Source organism: Lagenorhynchus albirostris, chromosome 14, assembly GCF_949774975.1.
Source record: "Lagenorhynchus albirostris chromosome 14, mLagAlb1.1, whole genome shotgun sequence".
Classification (NCBI taxonomy): Eukaryota; Metazoa; Chordata; class Mammalia; order Artiodactyla; family Delphinidae; genus Lagenorhynchus; species Lagenorhynchus albirostris.
The window spans coordinates 60,240,173-60,268,051 of record NC_083108.1 but is presented as its reverse complement, the minus strand read 5'-3'; the positions used below and the strand labels follow the sequence as shown (position 1 = coordinate 60,268,051).

The 27,879-nt window shown below is 47.3% G+C and overlaps 1 protein-coding gene across 4 annotated transcripts; it reads left to right on the top strand.

Moving 5' to 3' along the window:
- Window positions 1–3: 3 nt before the first annotated feature.
- Window positions 4–27,871, top strand: AFG3L2 (AFG3 like matrix AAA peptidase subunit 2). Of its 4 annotated transcripts, XM_060122069.1 has the most exons (17): window positions 4–196; window positions 3,984–4,083; window positions 4,832–4,909; window positions 6,922–7,028; window positions 7,166–7,318; window positions 9,313–9,387; window positions 12,524–12,648; window positions 14,383–14,656; window positions 16,285–16,422; window positions 16,910–17,063; window positions 18,026–18,133; window positions 18,227–18,352; window positions 19,023–19,133; window positions 21,472–21,587; window positions 22,958–23,158; window positions 24,746–24,940; window positions 27,232–27,871. In XM_060122069.1, the coding sequence occupies exons 1-17, from the start codon at window positions 80–82 to the stop codon at window positions 27,469–27,471; spliced, it is 2,418 nt and encodes an 805-aa protein (XP_059978052.1). In that variant the 5' UTR covers window positions 4–79; the 3' UTR covers window positions 27,472–27,871. The 4 variants fall into 4 exon arrangements, with proteins under 4 accessions (XP_059978052.1, XP_059978054.1, XP_059978053.1 ...); XM_060122071.1 differs by lacking the exons at window positions 4–196; window positions 3,984–4,083 and having other exon boundaries at window positions 4,836–4,913; window positions 6,925–7,028; XM_060122070.1 differs by lacking the exons at window positions 4–196; window positions 3,984–4,083 and having other exon boundaries at window positions 4,847–4,908; window positions 6,920–7,028.
- The last annotated feature ends 8 nt before the right edge of the window (window positions 27,872–27,879 follow it).

The window sequence follows — 27,879 nt, the reverse complement described above, 5'->3', positions numbered from 1 at the left end:
TGGCCTCAGCTCCGAGAGTGCACGGCCGTTTGCGGCCGATCGCTCGTCAGCGCCCGGCCCGAGGCACGCGCCGGCGGCCATGGCGCACCGGTGCCTGCTGCTGTGGGGCCGGGGCGCCTGCCGGCCCCGCGGGCTGCCCCCGATGCTCGTGCCTGGCGGCCGCGCGGGCCCCACCGAACGGCTCTGCCTGCGGACGGTGAGTCCGGTGCCCCTGGCCCGCTTCCGGCCGGCGACCCGCTTCCGGCCCGGCGCCGGGAGTCAAGGTCACGGGCCCTGCTCTCGCCGTGGGTCCCCGGCCCGGTTGGAGACGGACCTCGGAGCGGCGGGGCTGCCCTGGGCCCGGGAGGCCTGCGGAGCGGAGCGCGTCGGGAGCCGGCGGCGAGGGCTCGGGGGTGGGGCTGTCGCCGCCCGGCGGACACGACGCCTAATAACCGGGGTCGTTAACGGTGTCCCCCCCAGAGGGGCTCTGCTTTGCCGTCGTCAGGGCCGGGCTCCCAGAGCCGATGTCGGCTGTGCCCGCGGCGGACCCGCCTCGCGCAGGTTGACCACGACCGCGCACGGAGCCCCGGGGGTGGTGGGCGAGGCCTGGGGTCAGTCGCCAGATGCCCTGGAGGAAGTGTTCTCAGTCTTTCCACAGAAAGGGCAGTGATACACCTGCATTCCTGATGTTTCCTCCTCGGAGACCCCTTGCCAGCCAGGGTTATTCGTCTTAGTCTCTTACTCAGAATGGCTGTGCACTAGGCCTTTTTTCCGTTTCTTGCATTACATCCATTTCCCCGTCTTACCTTCCTCGGTTCCTCTTTTGTCCCTTGTGAATATTGGACTCAGACATGTAATAAGCAGGTAGGGATGTGCCTTGTGAGTTTGCAGGTTTTTTTGTCAGGAATCTTATCTAAAAGGCCTTTCTTTCGAGTGGCACTATAGTTTCCGTGAATCTTCGATGCTGAGGTGTAAGGAAGTCTCCTGCTTGTGTAGGTCGGTGCCACATATTCCCTGGTACTGCCCTGAAGATCTGGGTGGGGACGCCAGGTAGTGACTGTAATGACAGTAATGACTCTGCTACCTGCAAGGGATGCTGAGAGGACAGATTTTCCTCTGCGTTTGTCCATCTGTTAAAAGTCTGTTCTCACAGTGAGGTTCCTGGGGAAAAGATTTTGATGTGTGGTCTCAGGTATAATCCTCAAAGGATTGAAACTGATGCTTCACAACTAAAAAGTACTCACATCATCAGACATAAAACCTAATTCTCTAAATTGGGGTCCTCTGTACTTAAATTTTGCAAATTCATAATCTTTTATATGTATTATTCTTTGAATGGGCTTAGATTAGATAGAGGAAAAATATTTAATTGATGGTTCTTTTGTAGAAAATAATCTCATTATTAAATACAGTCACGGGGGTTATTGCTAGAGGTATTCCAGGTCAGTGCAATTTGAAGAGAGCCTAAAGGGGGCTGATTTTTCAGCAAGCTAATAATGTTTATGGAGCACATACCGTGTACCCATTTCTGTACTTTATTGTGATACAAAGACTTGCTTAATATGGTGTTAATAAAGAACCCTTGCTCTCAAGTAGCTTTCAGAATGATTGGAAATGATAATGTAAACCTGGGTATTGCCACACAATTTTAAAGGTGCTTTTCCGTATATTATCACATTTGACCCTCACAGTAGTATCCCTGGGCATTCGTCGTTTTCTCCCACTGCAGGTACATGACTGTGAGTCTCCTAATATCATGAGATATGTTGAAGATCATCATGCAAAAAATCAGATTTCCAGCTTCACCAAAATTAAAAGTTTTGACACTGTTTGCCTGGTGAACTGTGAGTCTTTCAAATTCCAGGCTAGGTGTCACTTCCCTGTGACATGCCTAGGTCCCTTAAACATGTACCCACTTCCTTCTCTGTGCCACCTCTGTACCTTTCTACTTAAGGTTTTGTATTGTTGCACGTGCGGTACCGTCCTGTAATTGATTTGTTCCCAGGACTCTTCCTTACTCTTCCGAGTTTCTTCGAGGCAGCACTGGTTCTGGTCCCCCTGTGGGCTCCCCACTGCTTGGCAGCACCTGGCCTGGAGCAGATATTCAGTGACTTGTTGCCCTGTCCAGCTTGGATAACAGGTCTTTTCAATCCACACCCATAATGGATTTGGCATTGGAAAATATTTATTCACATATGACACACTCTTATCCATTATCAGTGGTTATTTCTTGGGCCAAGTGTTCCCAGCCGTCAGGGAGGGCCCGACATAACAGAAGCTCCAAGTTCTCTCAGACCAGCATTGCTGTCTACCAAGAACCGTATCAGTGTTTCTGTCCTACTTTGCTATTAATTGTGTAATAATTTGGAATTAAATCAGCTCATTCTTTTCTGGTTTTTAGTTGATTATTTAATCCAGATACCATAAAATCCACCGTTTTCAAGTGTACTGTTGGGTGGTTTTTAGTATATTCATAAGTTTGTGCAACCATTACCATTATCTAATTCCAGAACATTTTCATCACTCAAAAAGAAGCCCTATAACCAGTAGCAGTCACGCCCCATTTCTCCCCAACCATTCCTCCAGCCCCAGGCAACTACTAATCTACAGTCTCTGTGGATTTGCCTATTTTGGACATTTCATATAAATGGAATCATGTAATATGTGACCTTTTGTGTCTGGTTTCTTTAACTTAGCATAATGTTTTCAAGGTTTCATGGTAGCATGTATCAGTACTTCATTCCTTTTTTATGGCTGAATAAAATTCCATTGTGTGCATATACCACGTTTTTGTCTGTTCATCATCAGTTGATGGACATTTGGGTTGTTTCCACTTTTTGGCTATTATGAATAATGCTACTATGAACATTCATGTACAAGGTATTGTGTGGACGTCTGTTTTCAATTTTCTTGAGTAGGAGTGGATTTGCTGGATCATGTGGTAACTGAACTCTACGTTTAACATTTTGAGAATTCCAAACTTTCCCAAAGTGGCTGTACCCGTCACCCCAGCAGTGCACAAGGGTTCCAATTTCTGCAGATCCTCACCAACACTTGTTATTGTCTCTCTTTTTTATTATGGCCACACTTGTGGATGTGAAGTGATTTTATATGGTTTTGTGGTATTTTATTTTTCTCATCAGACCATAAAGGAGGCAAGTTAGGATGGATACTAATGCGGATGAACTTCACTTTAAACATTCTCACCTGTATGTAAAAGCTTGTCCTAAAAAATGGTGGTGAATTTTCACTTTTCAGAAGGAAAGAATTACTTGAACTTTTCCACTGCCAAATTTAGATATAGCCCCTCAGTAGACCTTGCCGTTGATTGCTTTTAATTGTGCACCTAAATTTAATAAGGAGCTTGTTCAGTTTGTTTACATTATACTCTGACTTATATAGGTAGTGTTTACAAACAATTTTTAGCAACATGTTATTTAAAGCAGAGATATATCTGTAAAGGGACTTGTCAGGATGACAGTATATCAAATACCTTTAGCAAATGTTACTAGTACAAGGACTATCAGTGACATTGGACCATAACTTTCTTGTCTTTGAACACAGATAAATTTTGTATTGTGTTCACAAGCAGCATTGTTCTGTAATTTCAGGTAAATGACCTTGTAGTGTGATAGACCCTGCAAGTGAGGCAGCCGATGTTCCATGTCGGAGTTTGCCTTTTGAATGCTACAAATTAAGTAAACAATGCCAGAGTGAATGTGTTGGTAGAGAATCGTAATCGGGCTGCAGCTCTTAATTAGGTATGATTTGAAGTACTCTCGTTTTCTGGGCGAAGTGTGTATCTCCTAGTTCTTGCTGGACTAGAGCGGCCCAGGGCTGGACAACCCTAGTCCTCCCTCGGTGGGGGGGCCGTTCTATGCTAGTCTGTAACTGCCTGTTGAAGGGAGAAGCATTTCATCCACTTGGTGGTATTAGGAAATGAAGCTCTTTTCATTCTTACTTTGATGTAACCTTCATGCTTTTATTTATATGTTGTGTTGCAGCTTTATCGATATGCTACAACTGAAGCAAAAACCAGTGGAAGTTCTCTTCTGACAGATGTGATTGCTGCTTATCAGAGATTCTGTTCTCGGCCTCCAAAAGGTAAACATTCAGATGTGACTGTGACGGTGGACAGTCTTGTGACAGAGACTCGCTGTCAGCGGGTGTTGACAGGGCAGGTGCAGAGGCGTTGTTTCAGTTGATTCCTAAGTCATGTCTCCTCTTACAACCCACCCCACCTCCTCCTGTGTGATTGCAGTGATGACAGTGTGTCACCTTCAAATGTGGCACCTTTGTCGGTAATGAGGTGGGCAGGCCAGTGAGACCTTTTCCTCTGACTCCTCGGGGTTGTGAGCTGTATTATCTAGACTTTGATTTACTCCCTACACAAGCAATGTTAAACTTCTAGCTTGTGCTTTTTAGTGATGAATCAGCTGCTTTAAAAACAAAGAGCACGGGCTTCCCTGGTGGCGCAGTGGTTGAGAATCTGCCTGCCAATGCAGGGGACACGGGTTCGAGCCCTGCTCTGGGAGGATCCCACATGCCGCGGAGCAACTAGGCCCGTGAGCCACAACTATTGAGCCTGCGCGTCTGGAGCCTATGCTCCACAACAAGAGAGGCCGCGATAATGAGAGGCCCGCACACCACGATGAAGAGTGGACCCCACTTGCCACAACTAGAGAAAGCCCTCGCACAGAAACGAAGACCCAACACAGCAAAAATTAATTAATTAATTAATAAACTCCTACCCCCAACATATTCTTTAAAAAACAAAACAAAACAAAGAGCACGTACACAAAACTTGATGAATTTTAGTTTGAGGATATGTATTTTTTTCCTTTTCTAACAGGATTTGAAAAATACTTTCCCAATGGGAAAAATGGAAAAAAAGCTAGTGAACCTAAAGAAGTTATGGGAGAAAAAAAAGGTACCTTTTCAAAAGATTATATTTGAACTTACTGTTTTCCCCTAATATATGATGTTGCTGATAGTTTTCACTGAACAAAGAAAATCTTAAGTCAGTCCTGAAACTGTAGTCTAGGAGCACATATAAAATTCTGTTTCATTTTATCTTAATTTTCTGCTCATATTTCTTGTCATTTTTCAAATTGAATTAATTGGAGGTTACCTTAGAGATATTGGCTGGTCAGTATCAGTCATATCTAACTGCATATTTAGTAAGTACATTTGGCACATGTTATCAATACATGCAATTTACTTGACGTGTATTGTGAGTGCAGTGTTTTTCAAGTTGTTCCTCAGAGGCTTATCTTCCCTTAGCGACTCAGAGAGGGTTTGTCAGAGCCAGCGGCTTGGGGGCCTGTGTGTGTGCCAGGCCCTGCTCCCCTTTCACGTGTGGTAGCACTTAGCACAGTGCCCGGCACGTGCTGGCATTCAGCTGGCATCGTTTCCTTCTAGGGAAATATAAGGAAAAATAAAATACAGCCTTTGTTTTTAAGTGAACTTGGGTCTCGGAGGGACAAATACATGCTAAGAGAATGTGGATCATGAAAGCCAGGCCAGAGCTGAGGAAGGACCAGTGCTGTGTGGGCTGATGGAGCGCTGGTGACCGGGCGACTTCCTGTTGACCTTGGTTTGGGGCTGATTAATGGTGATTGGTCCACTTTTTAAATATAACCTATTGGGTACCTTTTGCATATATGTTACTTTGTCCTGGAGTACATGGGACATCGTTCAACAACTTTAGAAATGTTCCTCCTCTTTATTTCCCAGGCCTGGGCCTCTTAGGGGTGGGCTTGCCTCTCTGAGACCCTGCCTTACTTGAGATAGGGGTGCGGGAGCTCCCTGTGTGCATCTCGGAGGGGTGAGCACGACAGGAAGCCCAGGCCATGAGGCCCTGCAGGTGACTGGGTGCTGAGGCCTCCTGGCCTGCACAGTGAGGGGGTGGCTTCCCAGGAGTTGAAGATGTCAGAACAGTATTTGTGGGTCTTTGAAAGGATGGAGAAGTGGGGGGAAGGGAGAGTATTAGTGACTGTATTAGTTTCCTAGGGCTGCCAGAACAAAGTTCCACAACTGGGTGTCAGAAGCAACAGTATGTCTCTCAGTTCTGGAGGCTGGATGTCCAAGATCAGTGTGTCGGCAGGCGGCAGGGTTGTTTTCTTCTGAGGGTCGTGAGGGAAAGGTCTGTTCCAGGCCTTCTCCTTGGCTTGTAGACTGCCATCTTCTGCCTGGGTCTCTTCATATCGCCTTTTTTCTGTGCATGTCTGTGTCCAAATGTCCCCTTTTTATAAGAACATTAATCATATTGGATTAGGACTCACCCATGTGACCTCATTTCAACTTGTGTATTTTGGTGAAGACCCTAAGATCACTGGGGAGTAGGACTCCAGCAAATGAGTTTGGAGGACACAGTTCAACTCATGACAGTGACTAATTTCAGATTCTTACCAACAGATTTTATGGGGATGAAGTGGGTTTGTTGTTGGTAGTGGTGGTTTTGTTTTTGGCCAGTTATCAAAATCATGTCTTTCCTGCAGAAGAAACTGTTAACAGTGTTCACTTCAGGGCTTGGGGCAGGGCAGGGGCACCTACTTTTTACCTTCAGGTGGGAACTCAGGAGCGTGCTCATGTGCACTCAGATCCCAGCTCTGTCACTTGCTCACTGTCACTGAGCACTTCACCAGGTGATCAGCAGGCACGTCAGCCCCTTTCTTATCTGTAAGATGGGCAGAGTCATGTGTCTACTGGTCCTTGGGTAAGTGTGCAACTCGTGAGACTGTGCGTGTGAAGCGCCAGGAGCCTCCCTGAGGGCTACCCCTCTCTCTCTTAGTCTCAGGCTTCCTCATAGCACTTTGTTCAGTAACTGATCAGTTGCCATGTGTTTTGCAATAAAACTTTATTAAACGGTATTAATGAAAACATTGCTGAGAGATAGGAAATCCTGCCATGCCACTGTACACACTCTCTGTCTGTGAACAGAACTGAAGCCAGCGGCTGCCCCGCGTCCTTCTGGAGGAGGAGTTGGTGGTGGTGGAAAACGAGGTGGGAAGAAAGACGATTCTCACTGGTGGTCCAGGTTCCAGAAGGTTTGATTCCACACTGTGTGGTTGATGTTGGGGCTCTGGGGTGGCATTCATGGCATTGGAAGGGATTTGCATCCAGCACAGTGTAGACCGTGTTGTTACATTGCATGCTTCACAGAAATGTCTCCTTTCTTGCCCAGGGTGACATTCCATGGGATGACAAGGAATTCAGGATGTACTTTCTCTGGACCGCCCTGTTTTGGGGAGGAGTCCTGTTTTACTTCCTGTTCAAGAGCTCCGGGAGAGAAATCACATGGAAGGACTTTGTCAATAACTATCTTTCCAAAGGAGTAGTGAGTATTGTGTGGGCCTGCAGGCTGCAGGGGTTCAAAGGGTGGGGTTCAGATGAGGCCAATAAAATGATAAACAGCCACCAAGTTAGCCAGGCTTGTTCGCCATCAAGTCCCGTGTTGGATTTTTCTAATGCTGGAAAGTACTGCAACCAAGGAACCTGTTTGTTTTGACCCAGCAGTCCCCAAATTTACCACAAACTCCTTTTATTTCTTTTCATGCTAGAGCCTCGCTTTGGAGCCACTGCTCCTGACTGTTGCTCTGGCGTCCCTGTCTGTTCCCATCATTCCTCTTGTGCCCTCGGGTGCCTCTCCTCCCTGCACCTTTCCCAGCCTCTCCCAGCTCCTTTACACCTTCACTGCTTGTAATGTCCTGTGGGCCTGGAAGGTGAATAGGTGAATAGGTGACTCAGTGTTCACAGTGAGAGCCATGGGCTCTGAGTGAAGGCCCGGGCATGAGCTCTGTGCCCCCGGACTGGGTCTTTGCCCAGTGAGACCCTGTTTCAGCTCATTTAAGATGCTGTGGATTGTAAGGCACATGTTATTTTACATGTTACTAAGAAAGATTGAGTGAGCCACCAGTGAAACTATGTAATACCATCAGTTGTCAACATGCATCAGCAATGTCTGAGAGGTTAAAATACGAAAAATAACCATCTTAGAATTGATGAAGTAAAGTGATAGTAAGAGAACAAGCATTAGGCCTGCTCTGTAACCTTGGGGAAATGATTTAAGCTCTCAATACTGGATTTTTCATCAATGAAATGAATAGAATAAAAATATTAATACTTATAAAATATAAAGAATCTAAAATTATTTTTAAAGGTTGTACAGTAAGGTGAGGATGGAAAAAATGGAAACGATTATCTACTCAGATTTTTGAAGCAAGTGAGGCTTTCACATGTGTGATTCCCAGGTGTCGTGAGGAGCCTGCTTTCTAAGAAGTGATTCCTGTCCTTCGAGTGTGGGGACAGGTCCTGGCTCTGTAGCCACTTCTCCTGACCCGCTGGTTCTCTGCAGTCAGTCTACCGTTGCCCCAGCAGTTTTATGTGGGATAGAGTTCTCTAGTCAGTCCTTTCCAGATGGTGAGCCCCCATTCTGGTTCCTCCTGGAACCTTGCAGGGCTCCCTCACTTCGCATATTGGGCTCGTACCTTCCAGACTTCCTGCCAGAGCAGACTTGACAGCGGCAGGAAACAGGCCCCCCCGAAAGTGCTCCACTCCACAGCAGCCAGAGGCCTCGGGGTGAGGTGTGCAAGCGATCTTTAGAACCCTGTGTAGTTAGGAGCTTGCAGGAAAATCAAGTTTAAACCATTTTATACCCTAGAGGGGCAGAAATTTAAAAGTCTTTTAATAGCAAGTGAGGACAGTAGTGTTTTGGAGAGCGATTTTGCCCTACAGCCTAGCTGGACTCTGTTTACAGGTACGTATCCCAGGGAAGTTCTTGAAGATGTGTCCAGATGGTATACACAGGAATGTTCACAGCAGCATTGTTTGTGATGGGGGAGCGTTTGAAACAGTCTGAATGTCTGTGAACAGGAGAATGGACCAATAACTTGGGGTGTACTTATAAAATGGGGTACCCTGCAGAACTGACATGTCAGCAAGGAAAGACCTTACAAATACAAGGACAGAAGAAAAAGAAAGTTGTAGAAAAGTACATGCCAGATGAGACCATTTTTAAAGTTTAAAAACAGGCAGAAGTGAGTGTCTGTTTAGGGTTGGGTCTCTGTGGCCTGGGACCAAGCCCTGCTTTGGGGTGGCCAGCACCCGCTGCAGAGAACGGCCACCTCTGGGTGACTGGGGGCTTCAGCAGTGTTTGTGATGTTTTCTTTCTCAAGCTGGAGTGGGGGACACGGGGAATCCTTACGTTATCTTCTTTCTTTACTTTATATTCTTTTGTGTGTCTGAAATACAGGCATTTCAGATGAGCTTAAAAGAATATCTCAAGTCTTTGTGTAAATTTATGTTTGAATATTTAACTTCTTAAAATTCCAGGTAGACAGACTGGAAGTCGTCAACAAGCGTTTTGTTCGAGTGACTTTTACACCAGGAAAAACTCCTGTTGATGGGGTAAATGATTTTATTAATTGATGTGAATTAGCTGTAAATTAACTTTTCAGATGTAAAACTGAAAAGCAAGCATTCCCTCACATTGCGGTAGCCATGTACACTGGCCGCGTCGGAACTGGGCAGCACAGCAACCAGGATCCTTACTAACAGTGAGGATGTGAACGTTGTGTCTGTAATGTGTGCAGGGGCTGGGCAGTGGTTTTGGGTTTGGTTTGGTTTGGTGATCACGTTGGCTATTCATTTAGAAACCAGTGTGTGAAATCTAGTTTTCAGTATTCCAGTATCTATGATTTTTCAAGACTGAGAAAACAGTTGTTTGATTAAGAAAAAAAATGTTAAAATCTGAATTGCTTATGTCTTAAGACAACTTTTGTCAAATCAGTTTAAGAAGCATTCTGGTCATATCTCTCCCAATTGTTTTGTGATGTTATATTATTTTAATTTCCATTTCTGTTCTTATTTAAAAAAAAACATTTGTATTTCTTGTCCAACCAGTTTGAAATGTGTTCTAGAGACCCCAGAGTGGGTTGAGGGGATTATGGGGGGGAGGGGGGAGGAGGCAGTTCCCAGGTGATTCCCAGCCCTCCTGGACCCGACCCCCAGGCCCACTCCTAGCCCCTGGGCATCCTGCGACCTTACAGCTCCCCTAGGGCCAGCCCTCTTCCAGGCTGCATCCCTTCTATCTCAGGATGCCTTCGCTTCACCATTTCGTCATCATCCTGCCTGGATGGGGCAACATTTAAGGAAAACGAGAACTGTTGGTGATCATGTCTCTGATAACGTATCAATAAATATAAGAATATCTGTAACGTCATAGGGCTTTCGTATTTCAGTCACTGTTAGGAAAGTTGTTTGAATTGTCTTAATCCCCCCCCATTCTCTTTATCTTATGATGAAATGTTCATTAATAACCATGCTACTTTTTTTTTTTCTCAGAACTGTTCCTCAGACTTTTAGTGCTGGGAATTAAATTGGCACTCCCTTTCAAGAGGACAGTTTGGCAGTGTATTTATCAGCAGTTTTGAAAGTACGCATACACCCAGTAATTTTGCTTCAGTAATAATCCTAGGGAAATAATTAGGGATGCATGTAAAGGTGTCTGTGCAAGGACGTACTCCAAAACATTGTTTATAGGGCAAAAAATTAGAACCATATAAACAGGCCCATTAGGCCCCTGGTCAGCAGTAGCGGCTCCTCACGTCCCTCTTTAATCGCCTGCTGGGGCTCGGCTCTCAGTAGGGCTTGCTCCTCCCTGGGGAGCAGTTTTTACATTTAGTACTGGCATGCACGAGTGTTTTCGTATTGAAATTAGTACCATCTTATTTTAAATTACTTTGTATCACTCCTTTATATTACAGTTAAGGTTTTATGTTGATTTCTTTTCAAAATCGTGCGTATTTCAAGATTGTAAAAGGGGTATTTTGAAACCTTGAGAAAACAACATCAAAATTGCTAATAGTGTTTATCTCTGGATATTGAGGTTATGGATGCTTTTTATTTTCATTATGTTTGTGTTTCCTTGGTTTTTTACAGAGAATATGTATTGCCTGTTTAATAAAGACTATTTCAAGCTTTCGGAAATGGGTATAAGATTTTGTGTCCAACTGCTTATGGCATAGTGATATTAATTGCTGTGCTGTGCTGTATAAGCACAGGCTTTGGAGTCTGACACACTTGGCCTCAGATAAGCTCTGCTCTTTACTAGCTCTATGGTCTAACCCCTGGAAGCCTCAGTTTCTTTATCTTTAAAATGGGAGTGACACTAATGCTCTTAGGGCTTAGCTCTCAAATGAGATTGTGTAGGTCAGTGGTGGTTGTCAAACCTCAGTGTGCATAGGAATCACCTGCAGAGCTGGGACCCACCCCAGAGGGTCTCACCTAGGTCTTGTCCCTAGAATTCCGTGCTGCTGGGCCTTGGTCCACCCAACTCTCTGATGTGAGGCATCATTTAGCTTGTTGCCCCATTGGTGGTGGGAGCCAAGTTGGCGAGTGTTCTGTCATTGACACATTTGGGGCCTATAACCACAGGAATCGTGTAGCTTTGTCTGTGAACAACTTACCGAGGACTATTGTTATAGAATATTATACAACTTACTCGCCGTCTTTTGTTTTTAGACACGTGGAGAGAAACACCACAGTGACGGCGCCCACTCAGTAACCCTGGTGGTGGAAGGGTTGCGGGGACATGTTGCTCTTGTCTGTGTACATGTCTCAAGTGTCTGAGGTTTACATGTTTTTTAGGCGTTTGCAGGTTAGAGGAGGAACAAAGTCTTTCGGGGTTGTGCAGTGCAGCTGATGCTTGCCGGGTGCTGGGAAGAGGGGCCAGTGTGTGGGGAAGCTCCAGAGGTGGGAGTGGTTATGTCGGAGAGCCGGTGTGGCCTGCTGGTTATTGTCGCTAGCCCTGGAGCCAGCCTGCCTGGGCTCAGAGCCACCCACTTCCTAGATGTGTAACCGTGGGCGGTGGGGTCACCCCTGTAGTTTTGTCCTCTGTCAAACGGGGACAGTAAATGCCAGCACAGTGGGGAACCCTGTGCTGGTGGGGAGCATCGCCATTGCCTCCAGCCCTTCGGGTGTCCCTCCCTAGGGTCCCAGGAACTCCCAGGTCCAGTGACTGGAGGGTATTTCTGTCCCATTGGGTGGAGCTGCCTCCTGGTGGTCGGTGATAGCACCTCCTTCTGAGGACCCAGGGCGTCGTGGTGCACCTGGGGATGGGAACCATCCCAACACTGAGAAGTGCCATCACTGCCGCAGGCTGGTGTTTAGTTTGGGACCAGGCAGCTAAGAAGTTCCTGAGAAGTGGACAAGAGGAAAAGGATGCTTGTTTGTTTCTGAAAAGGGTTGTCTTTTCAAAGAGAGTTTTCATTTTTCGAGTTTACAATTTTAGGACTGTGGAGGAATGCTGCTATAGAAATGCTTGCTGGTTGAGGCTTGTCAGGGGTTCTCACTGAGTGAAGCTTAGTCACTGCATTGTTAAAACAAGTCTTGTTGTTATTGTTAATATTGTATATTTTTAATTTGTAAATTTGCAGTATTTCTGAAAAATTCTTGGAAAGTTGAACCCTTTGTGAATTGAATCCTTTGTTTCCTCTTCATTCCCCTAACAAAATTAGGATATTTTGTTTTTCTGTCCTTACAGCAGTATGTCTGGTTCAATATTGGCAGTGTGGACACCTTTGAGCGGAATCTGGAAACTTTACAGCAGGAATTGGGCATAGAAGGGGAGAATCGGGTCCCTGTGGTCTACATTGCTGAGAGTGATGGGTAAGAAGCGTGTCTGTGAACACAGGAGGCTGCCTGTGCTCCCGGGGCTCACTGTGTATTCTGTCAGCAGGGGGCAGCGCATCACACTTTATATTCTCAACAGGCCTCTCAGTTCGGCCAGAGTTCTTTTCAACCATTAGTAACTTACTAGTTTGCTGGAGACTGGTTGATTTTCTACATGTTAATGTTTATCTTGATTAAGCAGTAGTTTGGGGTTAATGTCCAATGCACCGTTCTTGAGTAGGAGTTTAGCATAAAGAGCCCATTTGTGTTAAAGAGTGGCATTCCCACCTTTTAACTATCCTTTACATTTATATTTCACAGAGTTTGCAGGATTTTTAAGTAATGCTTCTTCCTCTCTGGTCAGAGCTGCTTCTTCCCTTAAAGGTTATTTGTCTTTAGAAAGGCCACTTCAGGTCTGAGTCTTTCAGGAACAGCTTGTTGATTTCAGGAGTTGCTTGTCTTTGGGCTTATTTGGGAATACATGGCCTTTGAGTGCTCACACACGGACGCCCTGGTAGATCTCCTGGTGGTGACCCCATTTGCATTAAATGCAGAACGCCTACCTTGATTTAGAGTTATGAGTTTGAGAGTGAAAGTAGAAATAAAGCTTAATTTTTTTGTACATGTAAGAGAGCGGAGAAAGGGGTAGCTAGCTTGTTAATTGAGCTGATGGTCTTACTCGGCCTCAGGGACTCTCTTGAGTCTTGGTGTATGTAGACCTGCAATCTACCTGCAGTATTATTAATAGATCCAGCTAGCTGCCGAGATTATTTCACACGTGATGCAATATATCCCTTGGTCCCTGAGGTTATCATATAATTACTTAACTTTATAGGCTGGTCCTGAAACATTACACAAAGTTTTGTTGCACCATTCCTTAAACCTTTATTGTCAGTGTGTTTATTTTTTTTCTCCAGAAATAAACCAAAGAGTAAATTGTTCATGGTTTAAATGCTATAGCAGCATTTAAAATTTTATAATAGATGAAAAGTTAGAAAGCTAATCCTGGTTTTATTCTTGTTTTGTTTTTTACCTAAACCATGTACCAGGTTTTGACCTAAATTTCTTAGGGTAAGTTAAACTAAATTGCATTATGTTACCCAGTATAAGTATATGTCTGTGCCTGTAGTTGTGTGGAAATTGACTTTATTAAGACAAACAGAAAGCAAAAGGCTGTAAGTCACCCCTGAGCTGCTCCCGCCAGGGCAGGCATGGGTTGGAGGGCACCCCTGCCCCTGGGTCTCTGTGAGCCTGCACGAGCCGCCCAGAGACAGCTTTCACCACTGTTGCCTTCGCAAGGATTGAATATTTGGAAGACATCTCTTCAGAATAAGTTGATGCATTCCAATAAGAGAACTGGAATTTCTACTCAGGCTAACACCAGAATCATGTTAAAATTGTTAAATGAGCAATTTGAACAAAATTCCTTTGAAATTTTGATGTAGTGATAGTAAATCACAGGTCCGTCCTGTGCATAAATGGTGGTTCTTGAGGTGGGAATAAAGCACCACTGGACAGCGTACGTGTTGAGAACAGGCTTTTCTTTGGTCTTTCTGAGATTCCCCTTCAGTGATACTGACACACTAAGAGTCTCCTTGTGCCTCAGATGTACCCGGATAGCCCGGTGTTGCACAGGCAGAAACCATGTGCAGTTACGGGGTGGCGGGTCCCTCGCAGGGCAGCCGAGCCAGGGCCGCCCGCCTGAGCGCTGCGCTGTCGTGTGGCCCCCAGCTCCTTCCTGCTGAGCATGCTGCCCACCGTGCTCATCATCACCTTCCTGCTCTACACCATCCGGAGGGGGCCAGCCGGCATCGGCCGCACGGGCCGGGGCATGGGCGGACTCTTCAGTGTCGGAGAAACCACTGCCAAGGTCCTAAAGGACGAGATAGATGTGAAGTTCAAAGATGTGGCGGGCTGCGAGGAGGCCAAGCTAGAGATAATGGAATTTGTGAATTTCCTGAAAAACCCAAAGCAGTATCAAGACCTAGGAGCAAAAATCCCAAAGGTAAAATGAACTTTCAGAAGACGGTTTTCAGCTCATTAACCCAAAAATCTTCTGAAGTATTTCTTGATCTCTGAAGTTACAATTTTATGGAGTTTGATTACTTATAAAGTAGCTCTTTTTCTCTCCTTCCTCCATCTTAACTTACTAGTCTCCATTTAACTTGCGCGTCTCTTCAGGTCGGCTGTCCTGCGTGGATGTGTCTTCTTGCAGGTAGCGTGTGTTCCCGAGAAAATGTGTGTCCTCTCCCCTTGGTTTGCTTCCTTCTCCCTCCAGGGCAACTTAGACACCCCTCTCTCAGCAGCCCCCAGCACATTGCCTCTGCTGTGACCTCGCTATCCCTCTCTCAGCACCATGAGCAGGCCTGGCCTGGAACTCAGGTTCGTGGCCCAGGACTCCGTGGAGGACAGACCTTCCCCCGCCCACTGCGCGCCACGGGTAGCCTTGCCCATCTTTGTGTCGCTAAGGCCAGGCTCAGGCATTAAGTAAATGAAGAGAAAATGTTTAACTAATTCTTTTAAAAACCCGTTAATAAAGTTTACTTTAAAGGAGTCCTTTGTAAAGGGAATCATCATTTTCTTGATTTCATGTCCTGCCTGCCTCCATGGATAAAAAGTCACATTTTATAGTTTTATAATTTGCTATACTTGCGTACCTGTTCACATCATACTTAGGCATCTCCACGACTTAAGTAATTACAGTGTTTGAGCAAACAGTATTCTTTTTAAGTTCATCATTGGTTATTAGATTTTTACTTCATTTGTGAAATTTAAAGGAAAGAAAATAAGCACAATGTAAGTTGGAAGTGTGATATTTGTGTCTCCTTGAATTATTGAAGTAAACATCAGGCAGTTTATTAGTAGATTCCCAGCTTAAGTCACCCTTTATATACTGTTAGGTCTAAAAAGCAACACTAAAAATCTTAAAAAGTAAGAGAAGTATTTCAAATTTCACATTCTTACCAAGTTTTTTTTTTTTTTTTTTTTTTTTAAGGAGGCAACTTTAGTGAAGAAGGCCATCAGCCCAGCTTTTTATTTATTTAGTTAGTTATTTATGGCTGTGTTGGGTCCTCGTTTCTGTGCGAGGCCTTTCTCTGGTTGCAGCAAGCGGGGGCCACTCTTCATCGCGGTGCGCGGGCCTCTCACTATCGTGGCCTCTCTTGTTGCGGAGCACAGGCTCCAGACGCGCAGGCTCAGTAGTTGTGGCTCACGGGCCCAGTTGCTCCGCGGCATGTGGGATCTTCCCAGACCAGGGCTCGAACCCGTGTCCCCTGCATTGGCAGGCAGATTCTCAACCACTGCGCCACCAGGGAAGCCCCCCAAGTTTTTTAAAACAGTATAGTCTCTAATAGTCTTTTCCTTTCTCTTCTCACTAATATAATTACTTTCTCTATGTTTCTCTAATATTTCTTATATATTTCTCTATATTTCTCATATAATTTTTTTCTTCTTACTAATGTTATTAATATTCTTATTAATATAATTACTATCATTGTTCACATGTTTAAGAAATATTTTAGTGTATATCACTAAAATTTGTAGACAGATTTATACCTTGGAATTATTTATGGATATGTAATTTATTTCTCTGAAATTCTAGTCAAATGTACTTTCTCTTTTTTGTATCTGAAGGGTGCCATTCTCACCGGTCCTCCAGGCACTGGGAAGACACTGCTGGCAAAGGCCACAGCCGGAGAAGCCAACGTCCCTTTCATCACCGTTAGTGGATCTGAGTTCTTGGAGATGTTTGTCGGTGTGGGTCCAGCTAGAGTAAGTCTCACCTCACACTGTATTAACTCAGCAGGTCAGAAGGTGGGGCGACAGCTGGCTGGGCTCGGGAGGGTCATGCCTCTGCTGTGTGTACACGTCGCTGGGTCTTTGAGTAAGTGTCTGCTGTTACTGTTTGCCTCGGGCGTGAAGGGAGCCCAGGGTGGTTGGACTTGTAAACTGAATACAAACTTTACAACTCTACCTGTTACCTTTTAGTAGGATAAAGATATGTAGTGTCAGTTTGCTGGTGTTCGTGCTTCTTACATAACAATAACTGATGAGCTTTTAGAAATAATATTTGCTCACCTTACATAAGTTTCCCACCATTTGCCATGTGACTTCTTTGCTGCTTGTAACTTTTTAAATTTGTACTGTACAGTGAGTGACACAGGATGGCCTTCCTGGGGGACAGGAAGCTTTATGTCTGTTTTATTGGGAGGATAGCACTCACTTGTCAAGTGACTCCAGTGCTTACATTTTCATCCAGGTCCGTGACTTATTTGCCCTTGCTCGGAAGAATGCCCCTTGCATCCTCTTCATCGATGAAATAGATGCCGTGGGAAGGAAGAGAGGAAGGGGCAACTTCGGGGGGCAGAGTGAGCAGGAGAATACCCTCAACCAGCTGCTGGTGGAAATGGATGGTGAATGTTCAAGTCTTTTGTGTTTTGAACTGTGCTTTCTAATTGTTCTTCATGTTTCTAAAATGAGAGTCCTGTGCTGATACAGAGAGCAAAGAGAGATTCTCTAAAATAAACAACCCCTATCGAAGGGCTCTTTTATTCCAGTACAGGTAATAGCAAAAGAGTCTTGCCTGGCAGCCTGCTGTAACTTAATACTGGTGTTAAGATGGCATTTGTACCTGGTGCCAAATAAAAGAAAAACTGGTGAAATGCTTCACTAAAGAATCATAATCTCATTCTCAAACCATTTATGATTCTGAAGGATCAGGAAAATCCATGCGTTAGCAAGTGCGAATTTGGCAGATTTTGAGCGGGTCTGCGTTCCTGGGCCGGGTATGGGAGCCAGACTGAGGAGGTGGGGCTGCTCCTCGGCTCTGCGGAACCCCGTGCACAGCAGAAACTACCCTGGGGGAACGGGCCAGGCTCCTTCAGCGCCAGGGTCCTGGGGGTGACGGCTCTGTGGCCACGGCATTGCCGTTTGAGAAATGGCCAGTCAGACGAGCAGGCTGAGCCTGCAGAAGAGGTTGGAGGTGGGGTGGTGCCTGCCTTCAGATACGCAGTGAGTGGTCCCTGTGGCCCAGGGAGTTCAGACACTTCCTTTGCAAATTTAACCTTACTGATTTTTTAAAACTTTCTAAAGTTGACAACGTAATCTACATTTCTAGTTACATAAATTTAAATCTTTGGTAATTTGTCTTTAGTAGTTGATCCTTAAATCTTTAAGTCTTGTACTGTATATGACTTAATCATTAAGGACAAGATGAATAGTAAGAAAAATCATTAAGTTTGTGACTTAAAAAATCACTAGATAATAAATAGAAAACTAAAGTGGTGTGTCTCGTGCTCATACGTTCTGGACAGGCATGCTGTCACCTTCCTCCTCACGGCATTTAACAATGGTGATGCCGTTGTTCTATTTCCAGGCTTTAACACAACGACGAACGTGGTCATTTTGGCGGGCACCAACCGACCAGATATCCTGGACCCTGCACTGATGAGGCCGGGGCGCTTCGACAGGCAGATCTTTATCGGTGAGATGGTTTTCCCTGGATTCAGGCCAGTTCTTGTGGGGAGGGGTGCAACTGTTTCACTGGGTTTTTTTTCCTTAAAAATAATTTCTCAAGGACCGCCGGACATAAAAGGAAGAGCCTCTATTTTCAAAGTTCACCTCCGACCACTGAAACTGGACAGCACCCTGGAAAAGGAGAAGCTGGCAAGAAGACTCGCATCCTTGACCCCGGGGTTTTCAGGTGGGTGAGCACGACCTGCTGTTGTGTCTACAGGATGTGACCCTTCCTTTCTTGTTCCCTCTCTCCCTTCTTCCAAACTTAACATGAAATAGAAGGGACCATCTATCTACAGCCTGAGAAGGCTATATACACGGGCACAGGCACCTTCAATGTCCCAGGAGCCTGACTTTTTAATATTTTTTGTTGTGCACATACATTGTGTTATGGCCTATTTGCGTCCCTATATACTTTCTCTGTAAGGTTAGTTTACAGAGACCTAAGGATCTAGGAAGTTTTTGGCAAGCTTCCTCATGTTTAACTTTCGTTGTTTAACTGAATGCATTAGGTCATTTTAATGCCTATGTATTTCATTATATTTCAGCAGATTGCCCAATATCCGCTTAAGTCACTTTCCCAACAGAGATGGTGGAACTAAGTTGATGGGCATTTTAAAGTGCTGTCTTAGTTTGCTGTCATTGCACAGTCTCTAAAGGTGGAGGGCTGCCTGTGGGCATCTGTCTACTACTGATACTTGCAGCGTGCATTTCAGGGGCTGGGTTGTGCCAGGCAGGACTGAGCGCTACTGACTGCTGCTGGTGGACGGTTGGCCCGGGTTCCCTTCTTCACAATGTGTGACCAGTGAGCTCAGGTGTATTTGGCAGGTGAGCCGTTGTGTGTGTCCCTTTCACAGGAGCCGATGTTGCCAATGTCTGCAATGAAGCTGCTTTGATCGCTGCGAGACACCTTTCAGATTCCATAAATCAGAAACACTTCGAACAAGCAATTGAACGAGTAATTGGTGGTAAGGCAGTTGGTGGGACCCATGACCAAGGGCGGATGGCGTGAGTTTGAGGCCAGGGCATGTATCTGACCAGACCTGGGGCTCAATGGCACCCTGTCGGATGGGTCTGAGATGCCACCCTCATGCTGCACGGGCGGCAAGCAGGGAGGTGTCCTCCCCTGAATTATAGCAATCTAGTTTTTCTAAAACACTCACAACCTCCCTGTTCCCCAAAATTTCATCGCATGAGTTAAATGTGCTCTAAGCTAGATATAGGTGATGGGTGAACAGCTGTAACAACTGCTTGACCGGGAAATGCTCACCTGTCGAGCAGGGTTGGCCAGTGATGTGTTTTCCTTGCTTTCTAGAGAGCTTATAGTTAATACTGTTAAAAAGATAACTAGCAGTTCGAGAACTTGGGCATTCAGAGGAGGGAATGGCACAGCGCTGTGCTCCAGACACAGACATGCAGTTCTCATGCCCCCAAAGCACAAGAACCCCCGGCTTGTCACAGGATTTCCCTGTGACAAGGAATGGCCAGGCAGGCTCCACGGAAGAGTGGGGTTTAAACTGGGCTCAGGAGGAGGGGATGTGGTGTGAACAAGGGTGAGCGGAGGAGCAGTCATGGCCTGTGCCTCAGGGAGGGAGGTGAGTTGCTCAGACTCCTTCCTGTGGGAGGGAAGACAAAGTGGAGAGAGGTGTTGAAGCCTAGATTTTAGCAAGCCTTGAGTGTTAAGCTTAAGAGCTTTTTTTATGTTGTTTTACGGCCAGTATTGTACTAACACGAGTTTTCCTGAGCCACTGAGTAACGGGATAGTCAGTGATAGCTCAGGAAGATGCATCTTTGAAGAAGGGGCGCATCTGGAGGCAGAGCCCCTACTGGTCCTTAATGTGTGGTAGCGGACGTGAGCGTGGGAGCCCCATGGCCACAGGTGGGAAGGGCGTCCTCGGGGCCGCTGGTTTGGTGGGAAGTGAGCCGGGGCGGGATGTCCCCGTGAGGTCCTGCGCATGGCCGTGGTTCCCGTGGTGCGGGGTGCATGAGGGCACGGGCCACACAGCCGACAGCCGAGGGGGAAACGGCTGTCAGCAGACTTTCCGAAGCTTGTTTTGTGCCACAGGCCTGGCAGGCTCATTAGCAGGTGAGACAAGGAGTAGGTGCCACTGCAGGGGGGCCGGGGGGGCAGTTGCAGCGGTGCCGAGTGAGTGACTGGACCGTTTGAGATTCGTTAGGGAAAAGAAAAAGTCTAAGATGTTAGAGTTGTGAGTGGAATTAAAAGACCTCACTGTAAACACAGGAGAAGACTATTTGTGTTCTTTTAGGTCTGGGGGAAACGGGGGAGGGGGGGTGTTTAGTAGAAAAGTGAGTTTGTGAAAGAGGCCAGGGCGGTGGGTGGGGCAGAGCCTTGGCCCTGAGGGGCACGGACGTGCTCTTCACGCTCTTCACGCTCAGCCGCTGGGGCCAGCACACGCCCTGTGACGGGATCGCGAGCTGAGGAGGGGAAATCCTGTGACAAGCTGGGGATTCTTGTGTTTTGGGGGCATGAGAACTGCGTGTCTGTGTCTGGAGCACAGGGCTGTCCACCTGCCCTCTCCCCACCCACTGGCGGCTCTGCGGCGTGTGCTTGTCCTGGGCTGAGTCCTCAGGAACACAGTTCGCCCTCTTTTCTTTTTCAGTCTCCCAGACTCCGTAACGTGTTACCAGTTGAGAAATTCTCAGATGAGTACCTGGAACACGAGAAAGCTGGTGTCACCTGTGAGCTTTGTATCAGTGCAGACTACAGCCCAGAGGTGCGGGCGAGCTCCGCGTCCGCCTTCATCCAGGCTGGAGCGGGGGTCCTTCAGTTCTGGCAACACGCGGACCGGCTCGGGGGCACCTCCTCAGGGCTGCTCTGCGGCTGCGGGCTGCTGCCTCCCATGGGCCTGGCTCTCCTCCCACCCTCGTGTGCCTGCCTCCTCGGCCGGTCCTTGTCTCCCCCTACTTGGTGATTCCCGATGCCTAGACTAGGCAGTGAGCTCTTTCCAGATGTCTTCGTTTTCTGTGAATTTTATGTGTCAAATTGACCCTAGTGCTGAATTTTACTTTGCATTTCTGTTTATTTCTCAAAACAAGATATGTGACTTGAGTGGGAGAGTAGGAGAAAGTGGGCCTCGGGTGGGTAGTGAATGCGTCTTGCGGTGGTTGTATATTTTGAAGTTGATGCTTTGCTTTGTTCTGCCCCTGATTGGGAATATTCCATGGTCACAGGCAGCTTGGTCTCTGAGTCACGATTTAGATGAGACGCTGTGTGGTATCGTGTAAATCTCTTTTGATGTCGGTGTCACTAAAGCAGTGGGTTTTGTTTTCTGTTCTGTATGTCAGGCTTAGAGAAAAAAACTCAGGTTCTGCAGCCCGAGGAGAAGAAGACAGTGGCATACCACGAGGCTGGCCACGCAGTTGCCGGCTGGTATCTGGAGCACGCGGACCCCCTCCTGAAGGTGAGGCAGTTGTTGTGGAACAGACGGTGGCCACACTGGGCCACGTGGCAGGAACATCTGCTGATGGTGTTGGGGTGAAGGGGTCACGCAGATGAGTTATAAAGTTTGGAAAGAAAAGTGTGCAGAAGCTGGAGGGGTTCACTCTGGAAAAGCAGTTGCTACCGTGGGTCAGGCTTGGGCGTCTGGGGCTCTCTTGCCCAGGGGGTTTCCCTGACTCCACAGAGAAAAAGGCAAGCCACACACCCTGGAAATACTTGTAGTACGTGTATATGACAGAGGACGTGTACCTGGAATACATGAAGGACTCTTAAAATTCAGTGGTAGGGAAACAAGCAACGCTGTAAAATAATAGGCAAGATATATGCGCATGTACTTCCCGAGAGAAGGAATAGGAATGGGCGCTAGGCGCATGAAGATACCAGATGCCCTAAGTCACCGGGAGGTGTGGGTGGAACCCTGCAGAAGCTCCACATGTCCCGAGGTCAGTCCAGCTGGACCCCATGCCTGCGGGCGGGCACCTGACCCGGGACAGCCACCGTGGAAACCAGCTCGGCAGTTTCTCATAAAGGTGACAAATGGCTTCCAATACAACCAAACGGTTCCAGTCCTGTGTGTTTACCCAAGAGAAATAAAAACATGTCCATGGAATACTTTTACTGCTTTATCCGTAATAGCAATAAACCGGAAAGAGCCCCAAAGTCCCTCAAGAAGGAGTGGATGTTTGGTGTGTTTACCCAGTGATTGCTCCGCGGCCATAGAGCTGAGTGCACTGTTAACACAGCCGGCAGTGGGGGTGGGTCTCGGGGACAGTCACACAGACCAGACACGGTGAAGTCCGAACTGTATGAGGCCATTTACGCACAGTTCTAGAAACTGCAACTCATCTGTGGGGGCAGGGGAGGGGATTTCGGGGAGACGAGGAAGATGTTTTGTATTTTGGTTGTGGGAGGAGGCTGTTTGTCAGAACTCACTGAACTGTAACCTGTGACTGGGAGCATTGATTGTAAAAATTAAAGGAATCTACTCAATTGCAACAAGAGGACTAGAAAACTGAAGGCTGCTGGCCCCTCTGCCTCCTGGAAAGCGGGGCAGGCGGGGCCGGCGTCAAGTCTGGAGGGGTCGCCAGTCAGCAGCAGCCCTGTTGTCAGGACTGAACACTTTCAGTTGAGTTTTATAAGAGACAAGAAATACTTTATAGACCTCTCGGGTGAGGTTACCCTAAGAGAAAATGCTCTCCTGGACGGGCCCTCCCACCCAGCTCCTCAAGCCGAGGCTGTGGTGCTTTCCTCTCCAGTGAGTCTCCCTGTGGCTCCACATCAGCCTCCAGTGGCCGCGTCTGTCCTCAGCGCACCGTGTGTTCTCCTTGTCAGGTGTCCATCATCCCTCGGGGCAAAGGGCTGGGCTACGCCCAGTACTTACCCAAGGAGCAGTACCTGTACACCAAAGAGCAGCTCCTGGACAGGATGTGCATGACTCTGGGTGGCCGCGTGTCAGAGGAGATCTTCTTCGGGAGAATCACAACCGGCGCTCAGGACGACTTGCGAAAAGTGACTCAGAGTGCATATGCCCAGGTGAGTGTGGGCGGGGTCGTCTTGCATCCTCACCTGCACTAATGGCTCTGGAACAGCACTGCTGTTTGACTGGTCTAGGCTTTCCAGGCAAGGGTTACTTCTTAAGAGAAATCCATTTTAGAATGATCAAAACTTAGGAAAAGAAACCCTTGTTTTGAGAGTTCGGTCTTTCAGGTTTATTACTAAGAGTGTATAAAGCACATCAGTAGAGTTTACATTCAGTTACAAGCCTGTGGGATCCCGCGTGGACTCCCTGGTGCCTGTCCCTTCTGGTCCTTTCTGCTGACAGCAGCCATGCCCCTGTTTCCTTTAAGTTTATCACGGGCGCCTCCATCCCCAGACAAGGTCATTTTGCTGTCGGGGAACTTGATGTCAGTGACTTTCTTTGGGAACTCCTTTTATTCATATGTCAGCTCTTCTGGGCCTGTTACTTTCCCATACCTTTCATTTTTCTTGGGACTTCCCTGGTGGTCCAGTGGTTAAGACTCCAAGCTTCCAATGCAGGGGACGCGGGTTATATCCCTGTTCGGGGAACTAAGATCACATGTGCCGCGCAGCACTGCCAAAAAAAACCAATAATTTTTCTTAGGGCATTTGTTTGTTGGGGTTGTTTGCTCTTGTGTCCTTTCTAGTTTAATCTCCATTTTAAAAATAACTGTAATGTTTTCTTTTTCTATTTCCTGCGTTCTAGCACCTCATCTAAATTTTCTGATTCTGACTTAATGTTATTCTTTCTTATTTTCTATCACCTTCCTGATTTCGGTTAGCCTTTTCTGAAGTTGTGGGTAACAGTTTTCATCTGTATTATGGACGTCTCTCCATTCCACTTCCCTTATCTGTGTAGACATTATTCTGCTCCTTTTTTCTCATAACAACTTTGTAAGGGATTTTTCTGTTGCCCACTTTTACATGAAGTTTGTTTTCCTGATCTCTTAGGAAGGAGGTGGATTAAGACAGTTTTTCTAGTTTTACGGTTTTAGAGTTTCCTGCTGTTTTCATAAACTTTTAAAAAACGTGACTTCCTACTTTCTGATCTGTTCCTGCTCCCCTCTTTTATCTGCGCCTTCTCTTTTCTGGTCAGTTTGGATTTTACTTCCACAGCTTCTTCTTAATGTGGGGTTTTTGTGTGGTTAGTGTGGGGGTCTCATGGGGTGCAGGCTGGGCCCTGTGGACTCAGGGAGAATGCCAACGCCCCTCGCAGGTTTCTGGAGCCCGGGCGGCACGGGAAGAGCCTCTGGGCGGCCTGGGTGGTTCCTCCCATCTGTCGGATGCTCCTTGCCTGTCCTCACCTCCCCCCATGCAGAGCGATTTCAAGCAGGTCTCGTCACCATTGGGGTTTGTCCTTGCCCGTTTGCCGCCTGCCTTGTAGATGTTGCCTGTGGGTCTCTGGTCTTGTCCTCCCAACCTCCATCTACACAGAACACCCTGGTCTACTTGGCCGACTCAAGGCTGCCGTGTCGTTGTTGCGGGTTAAAGAGTAGTACTGCAGTGAGGTGTGTGGATTTCATGTCAGTGGATTTGCTGCCATTTTATAAAAACCTGTGAGCAGAAATGGATGCCCACCACTAGTCACGCATTCTTTTTCAGATTGTTCAGTTCGGCATGAATGAAAAGGTTGGGCAAATCTCCTTTGACCTCCCCCGTCAGGGGGACATGGTGTTGGAAAAGCCTTACAGCGAAGCCACGGCCAGACTAATAGATGACGAAGTACGAATACTTATCAACGATGCTTACAAGAGGACAGTCGCTCTTCTCACAGAAAAGAAAGCAGATGTGGAGAAGGTGGGTGCCGGCTCCACCAATGCTTCTCTGCACGGTTTTGCAGAAAGAGTTGAGACTGATGGCTTGACTGGTTGGTTGGTTTGTAGATGCCGACGTCCCCTGTGCTTGTTAATCCCAGGCTCCTTCCTCCATCCTGATGCTGTGTCTGCTGTCTCTGTGGGGCTGGGGGGATGTGGGAAGAGCAGCAGCGGGCATGATCCCGGCTCCTGGTTCTTAGGAATGTGAGCGCGGGATTAACAAAGTCTGTTCACGACACCAGACACACAGTTGAACCTGCAGTCACCCACCAAGTGCTTCCAAATGCGGAGCCCAGTGGCCTGATTGGGATTGACCACTGCTCTTCACCTCCAGAGTAAAGAGGTAGTGGAACAGCAAATGAAAGAATTAGCCAAACTAGATATGTAGGACCTTTGCTTAATTATGACCTTCCATGAACAAACATTCTTTTTATCTTCCGTTGTTGTGCCTCATTTGATAGCGTTTTCAAAAGGGAGGGAGCCTTTCTAATTCAGTCGGTTTTTTGTATCCAGTAAACTCTTAATTATTCAGAATCCATGCAACCAAACGGAGAATCTTCTGTCTTTTAAATATTCCACACTCTCATGATAAAAGCACAGGTGAAAAGTCTTCTATAAAGGACTGATAGAGAAAAAAGCTATTCTAAGATGATGCTGTCCGATCAGCAGATCTTCAGAGGAGCCCACTGTGAGCTGTGCCGGGCAGAGCCCGAGGTGCCTTTTCACAGAGCGCAGGGTAGGTGGGAGGGGCCTGCAGCAGGGGCTCCGATGGGAGAGGGCAGAGAAGGCTGACATCCACCCTGACGGCTCATCAGGCTACAGTGAACATGGGGAGGAGAGGAGGACTTGCTGTGTGGGGCCCTAGTGAGCGAGGAGGGGGTGCAGAGGGAAGCACAGGGTGTCTGGGGACTCCAGAGCTCTGCGGGAAACACAGCTCTGGAGCTAGAGGCGCCCTTCATGGAGATCTCATCTGGCCCCTGTGTTTTATCGTCAGGAGTACTAAAAGAATCTGGAGTGGAAATGCTTAAAAACTCATCATTAAAGGAGCGAGCGGCAGGGACTTCCCTGGTGGTCCAGTGGTTAAGACTCCGCGCTCCCAACACAGGGGGCCTGGGTTTGATTCCTGATCGGGGAAATAGATCTCGCATGCCGCAACTAAGAGTCCGCACATTATAACTAAGACCCGGTGCAGCCAAAATAAATAAATAAAAATAAATCTTTAAAGAAAAAAGATGCCAAAACTTAAAAAAAAATAGAGTGGGGCTTCCCTGGTGGCGCAGTGATTGAGAGTCCGCCTGCCGATGCAGGGGACACGGGTTCGTGCCCCGGTCTGGGAAGATCCCACATGCTGCAGAGGGGCTGGGCCCGTGAGCCATGGCCACTGAGCCTGCGCGTCCGGAGCCTGTGCTCCGCAATGGGAGAGGCCACAACAGTTAGAGGCCCGCGTATCACAAAAAAAAAAAAAAAAAAAATAGAGTGGCAGCAGGGTGCCATCTCCAGGGGGACAGTCAGAGGCCAGTGCAGAGGCAGCCATGGGTGTGTTTTACCTTCCTGAGATGGTGCCGTGGTGGCAGCAGAAGTAGAAAGGCAGTGGTAACAGTGAGCACGTCTAACGTGACCCTGTTCCCTGTCCTCCTGACACCGTCCCTCACTTCCCCACTCGTAGTTGGCAGGGGTCCCTTTTTCTGTGTCTGTGTGTCATGTCAGTCTTGTGGTTCAGCCACACAGAGACCAGAACTTCGAGATGCATATTTTCACGTTAATCTCCTGCTTCATATTGTGTCTCTGCCTCATTTGTCTTTATTTTTGTCAGCCACCTTTTAAAATTTCCCTGTTTCCACCCTTTCCCCTACCCCACCCCCACCCCCAGTCACTTGCATCACTTCCTCACACTTCCTGGCAGGATTTCTTTCTGCTCTGTAAGCCAGAGGGAGCTCCTTCCCTCTTTGGAAGCAGGTGGGGCCCAGGGACACTGCGTCTGGCTCTCCTCCCCGAGGATGTCCTTCTGCGGTGTCAGGGACAGAGCTCCCCCACTAAGTCCAGGACACAGTCACAGGCCACATGGATGTACCACACTGTGCAGCCATGCCCTTCGTGGGGACACGTGTTTTTCCAGGACTTTTGCACATCTTATTCTAAAGTGACATGACAGTGAATATCTCTTTTCAGTGGTCCTAAACTGTTTTTTGGAAGGGGGTTGACTGTAAATAGGAGGTGATGAGATTGGAGAGACGTTGCTGGGTGACTGTTTAACCACAGGTGTTCGCATTGCAGGTTGCTCTGCTCCTGTTAGAGAAAGAAGTGTTAGACAAGAACAACATGGTGGAACTCCTGGGCCCCAGACCGTTTGCAGAAAAGTCTACATATGAGGAATTTGTGGAAGGCACCGGCAGCCTGGATGAGGACACCTCGCTGCCTGAGGGCCTGAAGGACTGGAACAGGGAACGGGAGGTCTCAGAGGAGCCCTCGGGCGAGAAGGCCGCCAGCCAGGTCCAGGGTGCTGGCCCTGCGTAGCCAGAGCTGCGCCTTCAGAGCTGTGCTCGGCCTCATGACACAGTGGGAAGTGGGATGCTTCGTCTGCGGCCTCGGAAGTCACCCGGGTTGCGGGGGAGGGCACGTGCCCCAGCCTCGGGCTCTCCTGGTCTCTGTCCCCGTCAGGTGGGGGTCCTCCTGCTGTCACCTGCTCTTCACTCCCTCCTCCCTTCAGTCTCCCTCTGTGATGGGCTATGAAATTAGGAATATTTTCATTGATTTAATATTTTAAAGATGGAATCCGGGTCACAAGTTGCTGTTTTGTGATGGAATGGTTTTCTACAGAGAGCTGTAACATACTTAAAAATATGAATGTATTGTGTAAATACGGCTTCTTTATGTCAAAAATAAAGTGTAAACACTGCACTTTTTTTCTCCTGAACATACAGT

Excerpts from the sequence above, each read along its gene's own strand:
- AFG3L2 (XM_060122069.1), top strand. The coding sequence starts at position 80 with ATGGCGCACCGGTGCCTGCTGCTGTGGGGCCGGGGCGCCTGCCGGCCC. Across the intron at positions 4,910-6,921 it reads AGTTATGGGAGAAAAAAAAG|AACTGAAGCCAGCGGCTGCC; the intron begins GTACCTTTTCAA and ends GTCTGTGAACAG. Across the intron at positions 24,941-27,231 it reads AGAAAGCAGATGTGGAGAAG|GTTGCTCTGCTCCTGTTAGA; the intron begins GTGGGTGCCGGC and ends TTCGCATTGCAG.